The sequence below is a fragment of the Pollachius pollachius genome, assembly GCF_949987615.1.
Source record: "Pollachius pollachius genome assembly, chromosome: 2".
In the NCBI taxonomy this organism is placed as follows: Eukaryota; Metazoa; Chordata; class Actinopteri; order Gadiformes; family Gadidae; genus Pollachius; species Pollachius pollachius.
Window position 1 is genome coordinate 48910560 of NC_136935.1, and position 11714 is coordinate 48922273.

At 48.2% G+C, this 11714-nt stretch overlaps 1 protein-coding gene across 1 annotated transcript; it reads left to right on the top strand.

The window, feature by feature from the left end:
* Window positions 1-119: 119 nt before the first annotated feature.
* Window positions 120-11504, top strand: LOC307070856 (rho GDP-dissociation inhibitor 1-like). Its single transcript, XM_079729533.1, has 6 exons — window positions 120-229; window positions 3641-3829; window positions 6657-6740; window positions 8111-8187; window positions 8930-8993; window positions 9299-11504. The coding sequence occupies exons 2-6, from the start codon at window positions 3643-3645 to the stop codon at window positions 9496-9498; spliced, it is 612 nt and encodes a 203-aa protein (XP_079585659.1). The 5' UTR covers window positions 120-229; window positions 3641-3642; the 3' UTR covers window positions 9499-11504.
* Window positions 11505-11714: the final 210 nt, after the last annotated feature.

An 11714-nucleotide genomic window follows, 5' to 3' on the forward strand; every position in this document is an offset into this window, starting at 1 on the left:
GCATTAATCTATAGGAAGCCCTAGGCGTTGAGCTGTGTGGTACAGAGCAAAGGCTGTCAAATCAAGCACGCGCAGCCCCGCCTCGCGTCAGTCGCCGGCGGCGCGCGCAGAGCAGACCCGGAAGCTTGAAGCGCGGGCGTCGCCGATCTGCTCTTCGCCATACTCGCAGAGTGCAGCGCAACTCAAGCACTTATCGCTCACAGCCACCGAAAGCTAAACCCATCACAAGGTAGGTCGGTGCTCCTTTGACGAAGATCATACTTGGATTACTTACGGGCGTAGTTGTGTAAAAGTTGACGATTAAACCGACATATTTGCTGCTTGTCTGCCCGGAATGTGAAGGAATAAATCTAAAGCTAGCGGTGCAGAGCTGACTGTTAGCTCGCTGGATGCTAACGTGTTCCTGTCCCACCCCTCTGGGTAGAATTCACAAGTTGCTCGCAAAAATAACGAATAGGTATTTGGGTCTGGAATTAAAAACTACGACCCTTTTGTTCATTTGTCGACTCTGTAAAGCCGGTGCTTCGGGGACGGTCGCGTCGTTTAAGCGTAGTCTGGTCGCTGTCTGCTGAACGTCTAGGAAGGTGCTCGACGTCTGGCGTCTCCAGACCAGGTCTTCACGTTACATGTAACGTTAGTGCTTCCAGAACCGTAGAGGTAACGTTACGTATATCGGTACCCCTTCGGTTTCAGATGCACCAACGTTACATATAACCCTACCTCTTCGGTTCTAGATGCACTAATCTAAAAACCAAGGGGGGACGTTACCCCCTCGGTCTTTTGGGTGCAATAACGTTACATGTCACGTTGGTGCAGTACATGTAACGTTCGTGCGTCTTGAACCGAAGAGGTAAGCGGGTTCATCCACCTCGCTTCCTATGGAGACATCGATGCAGTTTCACAAACGCTTTAATGAGCTGCTGTCAACCTCACGTTTGTCTCTGAGATTTATTTTGCGCATGGTCATTATTCAATTTGAGATATGTGTAATTCGCATAAAGATGTCTGATTTCCGTCTGGGTCTTGGATAGGAAGTTTGCATCTGTTCTGTGTCTACGACGTGTCTTTTTTAAATCATTGTTGTCTGCGTCAATGTACAACTAATCGTGCGTATTGGTTTACATGCTCTGGGGATATGCTATCGATTGGAACATTCTCGTGACTTTCAATCGGGCCTTTTCAGTCTAATTGTGTCGTACTTCCTCTTTGAATCTGGAGTCACTGGTTTCCTGTCATGCCCATCGGGCGGCAGGCCTGCTGAATAAGAATGTCTTCTTCCTCGCGAGATGGGTGGGGTAGCGCTTACAAACGGTAACCTTTCGAAATCTATTTGACGCAGATCCTGCCTACTTGACCCTATGACTAAATCATATTCATTTGGGAAATGGTTTGCTTTTAAAATATATATTGTGTCATCCGACCATTGTGTAATCATACACTTGGAATACTTTTCGAAGCGGTATTTGACTACAGTACCGTATTTCTCGTTGGCATGGAAAGAGGAACTCTTGATCAGACGCAGAGGTTCATAGCCGCTTGTGACCTATACATTTGTCTCCTGCAGCATATCTAATTTATTCAACCCCCCCCACGGTAGAAAAAATATTAAACTGACAAATATATCAAATGATCATGATACATGATCAGTTAATCCATCAATTATAATTAGTCTATATTAAACCGTTTCCTATACCACTGGTTCTATACTGCCTGAGGCGACGCTCGATTATGAAATAAAATCGTGCCATTTACAGGAGAGTTGAGCATGGTTGACCGTTTAGATTAATTATTAATCATTAACATTAACTTGCCTTAGATTCCAACAGATAACGATCATGCAGATTTTTTTTTTTACTCTACATGGAGCTTGAGATCTCTGTGGGCCTCACAGCAAATCGGTTACATTTCTCAAGACGATTCTGTGTTTAGGGCTTCAGCCCAAATCGGCAAATCTCCCTGTTTAGGCATGCTAATGACTGCTGACCACTGTGCAGGTCTGCAGAGAGTGCAATCCTTACAGCTAGCTGGAATTCCACCAGCGTTAGTGCTAGTTGGGGCAGGTCACAAGAGCAGCTAAGCAGGAAGAATGCTAAGAAAAGCTTGTGCTTTTCTCAAGGAAGAGGAAGCCCATTATTCTCCTTTATTGTTTATTATCATTGTTACTTTCCTGTGTCCTCCAACACAAATCTCTGCGTATGGTTGGCATGAAATGTTCCACTGCCACGGTTCTGGTGCAGCTCCCATTGAGGGAGGGAGATGTATATAATTGTTTATCGTTGCAACCTCTGTTAGTACGGTAAATGGAACAGCAGTACGAAGTTGTGTGTTGGTTTGCCCAACTTCCTGCTTTTGTTACAATGCTTTTGAAACTAGTATATTTTTTCTTGATGCTTTGACTCATTTAGAAGGGAAAGGCTTATCTGGTTTGTAACCGACATAAGAATTAAGCACTTGAATCACAGATCAAACAAAGAGCTGGTGATATATACTTATTTTATAGATCATATAGTCTATGTGGCCATGTCCTGTTTAAAGTCATGCCAGGATGTGATCTTGAGGAGTTTTCAATCTGAAAAATCCCTGTGGTAGCTTTTTGCTGTTTGTGGTCAAACGTGACATCCTGCCTGCTGCTGGCATTCAGGTATTTTAGTCCAAACAAAAGGCCTTCATTACATTACCCCCAGAGGCATACGTTTCGACATGGTCTCGGTAAATCGTTCCCGAGGCCATGTGGTACGTTAATGATTTGCATCTCTCTCCTCTAGCATGCATGGGGTGTGGGCTTGTGCATAGGGGGGGGGTCAAGCCCTAGCTTAGACGCTAGGGCCTCGTGTTTGTTTCCATGACATCATGGCTTCAAGCGTGTGTGTAGTTGTAGTATGTTGGCTTCCAGGAAGCCCGGGCTGATGATGTCACGCACTGCTCCCAGATGATCTGAACGGTGTGTAAGCTCAGCAGTTGGCCTTTACAGGAATAACGCGCTGTCATCTGGTCAGCCTCGACCGTCTTCTAGCACGGCGTTGGAGAACAGATGCTTCACCTGACCTGTCCAGGTTTGCAGTAGGCATAACACAGCGGTTGCCGCTGCCTCTGTGTTATTCTGTCGTCCCCTGGACTGAATCAAGACGTTTTTTTTACTCCTGCCTTCACCAGACCTTTCAAAAGAGGCGGATGCTGGTAGGTTATCGGCTAAGAAACACTCTTTATCTGGTTGTGGTTCAGTAAAGATGTGTTACAAAACCCAATTTACATTTAAAAAAACAAAAACATTTTGGGTGATTTTGCCGACGCTTTTATCCAAAGCGACTTACAAGCATTCATTCACATATTCACTCACCGAAGGCGGTGTCAACCATGCAGGGCGACAGCCAGCTGGTCAGGAGCAGTTAGGGTTAGGTGTCTTGCTCAGCGACACCTCGACACTCGAGCCAGGGATCGAACTAGCAACCTTCCGGTGACTAGTCTCTTCAGGTTTCTTTTCATTGGCCTTCTTCCCGCTGGCCTGCGTTTTCACCTTTGCTCAAATTACGAGTAGGTTGAACTGATGCTAATACGACCTAGCCTCGGAGTGCCGCTCATAAATTAGTGTTTGTGTCCCCCTCCTCCATTGTGTCTCCTGTGTCCCCCCCCGTCCCCCCAGACATGTCTGACGACAACGTGACTCCGGAGCAGCTCGCAGCCATCGCGGCGGAAAACGAGGAGGGCGAGAAGGTCAACTACAAGGCTCCGGCGCAGAAGTCCCTCCAGGAGATCACCGAGCTGGACAAGGACGACGAGAGCCTGCGCAAGTACAAAGAGACCCTGCTGGGGCCGGGCGCCGCTGTCGTGGGTAAGACCGCGCTTTCATCACGTTGACCTCTTTGGTCATTAAGCAGCGCAACGCTCTCATCCTGAGACGCGTTCTAAAAAAAGTGGACAAAGCGAGAAGCAGCAGCAGCAGAAGATTACATTTACATTTATCCAAAGCGACTTACAATAAGTGCATTTGTTACAATAAGTACATTTGTCATAAGAAGTGAAACAATATGTCGCTGTTGGTACAGTAAAGACGTTCATAGAACCAAGTGCAAGTATTACAATCGCTAGGCTAACCCATTCCCTGTGTAAAGCAACGACAGCAGCTACTGTAGATGCTACACAATTAAGTACCTTGAATAAGTGCAATGTACTAGTGCCAGGACGTACAACATTCAATGGTGGCTGTGCATTGGTTTCTATGCAGAGTCGAGATGAACTCTGAACAGGTGAGTTTTGAGTCTTTTGCGGAAGCTGGTGAGCGACTCTGCGAAGATGGCATTCAGGCGAAGTTAGTACCTAAGAAAATAATCGTATTGGTGCATAAAGGGTGACCTCTCTGAGATGGTCCTTAAGAATTGTAAAACACGAGTCAGTCGATCAGATACTGCCGGAGGAACCGGGTCTCCAGCCATGGTTTGATGCGTGGTTCCTTTTCATGTTTCGTGACGACAACGAGGAGATGCGTCGAGAGAGGGAGAGAGAGGGCGGGGAAAGTAGCCATGTAGCGACCGTTCTCTCTGATGGGTGATAACCCCGCTGCATAAGTGCTACCTTCAGTGGCGGTGTGTTGGTTGACACAACAAGGAAGTCGGGGAAAGGACTGCGAACGAGGGGTAGGAACTCATCCAACCACTTGTGTAAATGTGATGCGGTAAGCGTACTCCATGGGCCGGCCATTCTCTCTTATCATGGGGAGGAGGGCTGGACGCTGGGCATGCATGGACTGCAAAGCGGGCATTGGTCCCCTGTGCAAATCTGGGCTTTCACTGTGTTTAGTTAAAGCTACACGGCATTAGCCAGCCGACAATGCAGCCATCTTAAGATACTAATCTGGGTGTATTGTGGGAGCTTTACTTTCTCTTGAAGTGTCATCCGGGATAAATGTGTTTACCCATTCAGACCACGTTGTTGCGCTGCTCCATGTCTGTTCGGTGCACGTACAGACAGACCATGTGACTGAAGTCTGGCATGTGAGCCAACGCTCGCTGGAGTCCATCCGAGGGAGGGCGCGTCTTCCCTCTGCCAATGTCTAAATGATATAGAGTGGGTCAGAGTGTTAGCTGCTCTTCCTGTTTCCCCTCGTGAAGAAAAGCGGTTATACCGCATCTGCCGTTGGCTGTCTTGCGCATGACCTTTTCAGTGTAGTTAATTTGTCGGTGTGTTTTGATTAGGGCTGCAAGATGTATCGTTTTCGGAATTAAATCCCGGGGGGGGGAAAGTGTTTTTAAATAACCTTCTAATTTTCCATGATTAATCTACAAGAAAGTAATCTGTCTGATATAACATAATTAACTCAGATTTAAGGGTTCTCTGATACTGTTTGTTGCTAGGGAGTGACATGCAGGCTCCGCATGCACAACAAACCACCAACCACTGATCATGTTGATCAGTTTATGATCAGGAAACCGAAGCAGTCGCAGACAGCCCCCTGCTAGTCATAGAAACAAATCTTCAAAATTAAAGTTCCAAAGAGAACAACAACGTCAGCGGTTTGGAATTATTTTAGTTACAGTATAGGCGACGTTGACCGAAAACCGGTACTTTGGCGAGAGTGCCTTGCAATTGTTGCCACAACAAAAGACAATGTGTCTTATTTATTTCCCCCTTTAATTTGACACCATAAAGCTCTGTGTAAGACTGCAGAGCCAACGCAGAAAACGATTCTGCTGCACCATGCGAGAGGGGTTCCCAACTGATCTATGCAGAGGCACTCTGCATAGACTACTGATGGTTAAATACTCCCAGTGCAACTAGTGATGGTTAAAGGCTCCCAGTGCAGCCGTTGATGGGTTAAGTGCTCCCAGTGCTGCGGTGATGGGTTAAATGCTCCCAGTGCGGCTACTGCTGCTATCGACGGGTTGAATGCATAGTCCTCAATTTCCTTCAGGATTAAAATAAAGTATTTAAAACAAAATGTAATAATGGTGCGCTACAGCCATAGTAAATGTGCAGTTAATCTAGCTTCCGAGTTTGCTCCAGTACATTGCCGTCGAGACGTGCCATTGGTCCAACCAGAAGGGGGATTTGTTCAACAACTGTTCCACAATGTCCTATCTTGTGGTGCACCTTCTGTGAAAAGGCTGATCGTCTTGACAGCATTCCACCGACGCTGTCTGTACACGTCGACTCGCTGCCTGTTAGAGCAGCGGTCTGGGTGGATGGAAGTCAGTGGCTCACCTGGCTTTCAATTTCATGGCCTCAGGGTTCGAGGTTCTGATTGTGGGGGAGGGGGTTCTGATTGTGGGGGAGGGGGTTGGGATTGTTGTGCAGTACATTGAAGACAGTGGTGCAATAATAAAAACGTCCCAGATGGATCAAACTTTAACCAAGGAACGCCTTCGTACCAGCAGTCTACAGCCTGGCTGTAGACTGCTGGTACGAAGGCGTTCCTTGGTTAAAGTTTGATCAATTCCCAGGCCTGTTATTGGTCACCATAAGCCCACACTAGCTCAAACCATTGGACTTTGGGTTTCATTGAGCTCCTTGACCAAGTACCGCTGTGTTAGAGTCAGCTTTTCGTTGAATCCTTTTATGTTAGGCATAAAACCGTGTCAACGCAGCGGGTCATGCTTCATCCCATCCTCAAGACTCTCGATCCTTTCGATCCGACGTGTGGCTGTTCTCTGTTCCCCTTTCAGATCCTAAGGCCCCCAACGTGGTGGTGACCCGCCTGACTCTGATGTGCGAGACCGCACCCGAACCTCTCACCCTGGACCTGACAGGTGGGTCACGCCGTGCACCTCCACACAGACGCCGGTGTCGGGGGGGGGGGGGGGGGGGACTGGTAACCTGAAGGTTGCTAGTTCGATCCCCGGCTCCTCCTAGCTCGAGTTCACACGCCGCCGTCGGTGTGTGAACGTGTGACTGAAGGGTTCTAGGTCGCTTTGGATAAAGGCGTCAGGAAAATCCCCTAAATGAAGATGAGCGGTGAAAGACCCGCGTGTGGATCGTCTGTGGGTTCACTCCCAGTGTAGGGCTGGGGGATTAATCAAATTTCGATCTCGATTTGAGCGTCAAACGATCAAACAATTAATATAATCTAGTTTTTTTTTTTTTTATAACAATTAAATATTTTATAGAAAGTGCAGAACAGCTGGATACATATCTGTACATTATTTTAGATTTGAAGATTTTCTTTTTGACCATTTTGTGTATTTTTTTAAGGCGAAATTTCAAAGTTTTCAGTTACAAAGTGTTGTTAAAGAGAGACATGCTGAATAAATACATCATGTTTTCGAACTCAAAAATTAATCCTTTGAATAATCGTGATTTCAATATTGAACAAAATAATCAGGATTATGATTTTCTCCATAATGGAGCAGGCCAGTCCCCGAGTGGGACTGGATTGCTACTCAGATATGTTTAGGTGCACAAGGGGGCCCATGAAGCACGATTAATGCTTGGCCTCTTCCTGGTGTTCAAGGGTCTATAAGAGTCCCAACCATTAATGTAACAAGACGCCCATCTTAGAAATTGATCAATTCATTATTCAATTAGTTTGACTGTGAATAGGTCTCGTCTTGAGGCTTATCAGCAGACCTGTGTCCCTGTGTTGTGTTGATTACCAGGCTCTGTTTGGAGTTGTAAATCAATGCTATTCCATGTATCAATACATTGGTGTAGTGCGAGGGACTTACAGAGAGACATTATCTCGACCACGATGTTTGCCATCTCCTAAAATATCTTTGTGCTCGCGGTGAAGATGTATTCCTGTCACCGGATATGCGTGTTTACTCAAACGTAGCGGAGCTAGCCTGAGAAAATAACCACATTCTTTAAGGAACCATCAGGGAATTAAAGGGAGCGGTTCATTTAAGGGAGGCATCATTGCTACGTTTGTTTGACAAATGGCGTTTAAGAGCAACAGGGTGTGAAATGGCGTGAGCCAACGGATGCCAAGTTGTGTGTGTGTGTGTGTGTGTGTGTGTGTGTGTGTGTGTGTGTGTGTGTGTCTCCGTTCCCAGGGTTGTGGGACAAAGAGTCAGAGCTCTGACACCCACTCATTCACTGTGTGGCAGGCCGCCGGTGCCACTGCTAATTGGGGTAAAGTGTGAGTGTGTAACGTTTCTCGTTGTGTTCCCCCCCCCCCCAGGTGACCTGGAGGCCTTCAAGAAACAGTCCTTCATCCTGAAGGAGGGAGTGGAGTACAAAATCAAGATCAGCTTCAAGGTACGCAGGTTAACAAGCATGAACTGGCGAGGGCCTGGGTTCCCTCAGATACCTCTTTGACTCGGCCTGTGATCCCTCCAGCAATGCTTCGGGCCACAGCAACATCCAATTAAAACCCAGAGCTGAAGTAACCAATTAGCTGTAGGGGGAGGAGCTACCGACCGTCACACAGAACAGGATGTGAAACTGTAGGTGTTCGGAGTGTTTGTGTAGATGTACTGTGGTTCAATAAACATAAATTGAATTGCATAAATGTATTGACACTATATCTGGGGTGATTTGCGATATATTTGATCGGTCGACAAAATATGTCGATGTATGTCGGGCTTAGCTTGTGTCCAATAATCCTTTTTAAGCTGTAAAACATTTATATTAGATTTAGGTCATTTAGCAGACACTGTTTATCTCTTTGCGACTTACAAATAGTACATTTGTCAGAAGAAAGAGAAATAACAATACATCGCTGTCAGTAGAGTAGCGATGTTCATAGACCCAAGTGCTGAGCAATAACAATCGCTAGGATAACCAATTCCCTGTACAGCTAGGATAAGAAGCTACACAGCTAAGTACTATAACTAAGTACGACATGATAAGTGCGTACATTAAGTACCAGGACGTACACCATACAATAAGTAGGCGGGGTCGGGAGTCTAGAATGAACTCTGAACAAGGTCAAAGGTCATTGATCAAACACTGAGCGTGGTTATTGTCTCGTCATTAAGCGATGTCGCTGTTTCTTCAGGTGAACAAGGAGATCGTGTCCGGCCTCAAGTACGTCCAGGTGACCCAGAGGAAAGGAATCAAAAGTGAGTGAATCCTTTTGAGTCCTGCCGGCCAACTGTGATGTGTCCGTTTTGTAATCTCTAACACAATGATGTATGTAGTTCTTGCGCCACAACGAAAGAAGTCATGTTTACACGAAAAGTGAATTCTCTTAATCGTGATCGCACACACACACACACACACACACACACACACACACACACACACACACACACACACACACACACACACACACACACACACACACACACACACACCCTCCCATCCCCCAGTCTAACCCGGCGCCGTGTCTCCCCTCTCCCCCCCCCCCCCCCCACCCACCGCCCAGTCGACAAGTCGGACTACATGGTGGGCAGCTACGGTCCCCGCCCGGATGAGTACGACTTCCTGACCCCCCTGGAGGAAGCCCCCAAGGGCATGCTGGCCCGCGGCACCTACAACCTCAAGTCCCGCTTCACGGACGACGACCAGCACGACCACCTCTCCTGGGAGTGGAACCTGAACATCAAGAAGGACTGGAAGGACTGAGACCACGGGAGGCCTTTCTGAGGAGGCGGGTGGTGCTGTGGTTTAGTGGGGGGGGGGGGGGGAAAGACGCGCGTGGGACTCCCCTTCCGGTCCCGTGTTGCTCTACCCTCGCCACCCGACACCCCCTCTGACCAACCCCCTCCCCCCCCAATCCCTTGTGTCCGCCATTTCTGCCTTTTTTTTTTCTTTTTTTTTTTATATTTTACTCCTCGTGCATTCCAGCTCCATGCCTTAGTTTCCACCTCCTCGCTGTCTCACACTCACTTTAAACCCGTCTCTCCATCGCAGCCCCCCCCCCCCCCCCCCCCCCCCTCCGGTCCGTCCATCCCCATGGCGGCTCCACCGCAGAGTTGCATCCCAGTTGCGTCTTCTTAGCGTCACTAACCGGCCCGCCCCCATCATTAACCACGCCCCCTCCCTCCTTCCCCTCAGTGCCTCTACACCACCGCCATTCAATCACATGTTCTTTGCTGCTTCAAGAGATTAACCCCGCCTTCCATATCTCTTTTTCTTTTTATTTTCTTCTTCCGAAATGGTGTCTTCCTCTCTCAGTAAGTACATGTGTCGGGGGGGAGGGGGAGGGGGGGGGGGGGAAACAACTGTACAATCGACTTTGGTTTTGCCTTTTCTTTTTTATATGAATGTGTAAATGGCTGTGTCGTGGCTAGACGTCCATCACTGTTGATCGTTAACCCCCTCACCGAGGTCCCCAGGGGCCCCGCCACGCCCGCGAGGCCCCCCGGGGGCCCCACCACGCCCGCGAGGCCCCCGGCAGCGTCAGCCTCAACGGCGTCGCTTGCTGGCTGTCTTTACGATATTCTACCAATACCTGCCTTGTGAACGATTTAAAAAAAAAAAAAAAAAAAACTGCTTTAGGCCCCTGACCCCTCCCTCGTCCTCTTCCCCCCTCCCTCATCCTCTTCCCCCCCCCCCCCCCCCCCCCCCGCTCAAAGTGAAGGGGGTGAAAATAGACGACGACGAACAGAGGCTTGAGTCTGCGCCTCTCGGCGGCCTTATGACGAGGGATGAGTCGAGTCGACCGTGATGTTTACTCTCCTACGGTTAAGAGCTGTGAAGTGTGCGAAGGAAGGAGCGGTGGGAAAAAACCAACTACTACTAAAACAACTAACCAAACACTTGCATGCCTTTTGGTGCCAGAAGCACAACTGCTGTCAATCAAGGGCTCACCTCTTGCTACACGATAAGCGAACCCCTCCTTCCCCAGCCCTCGAGCAGCAGCAGCGCAGAACCACGAGACCCGGTGAACACCCCAAAGCTCTTTGCTCGGCCCCCCCCCCTCTTAGCCTCTTAGCACGCCGCCATCTTGGTCAGTATTGATATCTCTCGGCGCTTGTGTTCCTCCTCGCCTTGAGGCCTTAACACCCACCCCCTGGTCAGGTGTGAAACTAAATTATGACTATTACATTTCCGTTTTATTTCTTTGCTTTGTTTTCGCTTTGCCTTTCATCATGTACATCGGCCCCCTTTTCTTAACGATTACGACAAAAAAAAACGCATTCGCGACTGCATTGAAAAACGTCTTGACCTCAGCTGTCCAATCAGAAGGTCGGAGAGAGTGGCGTTGTGGGGGGGGGGGGAAGAGAGCCTTCTGAGCTGGACGCCGCACGCTTGCTGGAGACCCTGGCGGTGTCCAGTCTGGTCTTCGTCGCCGGGTCCTTGTAGCAGAGAGGGAAGCAGACCACTGCGGTCACCTCTGGCCAGGCCTCAGACACAGCGCCACCTAGGGCCTCGGCATAGCAACCCCTGATGATACCAGACCAGGCCTGCCTCTGACGGCTTGGTGGGTGGGAGACTAGACCGGTTAGGACAAGGGAGTGGGTCTAAAAATGTTAAAGTTCCCCTGCTCCTCAGACATCAAATGTATGTATTGCTGTATCATGCATTCTTTTTCATTGTACAGTTTATATGAAACGCTGGCATGCTGGTGGGGTTGTATATTTGATCATTTGTGAGTGCTCTTCTCAGTCAATAAAACATTTGCTGAACTTTGCCTGCACTATTCTTGCTAGACTCATCTAAGGTCGGCTTCCAGTAGGGCGAGAGGAAGCCCTCTCACACTGTTAGTTTATAGGTTAAGTGCAAAAAATAAGATGCATTGCATTCACAGGGCCCCTATTATAGCACCAGGTGTGAGGGATTTGCCATCACAAGACGTGGGAACAATCTGCCCCTTCCTGTTTTTTAGTTATGAGTTA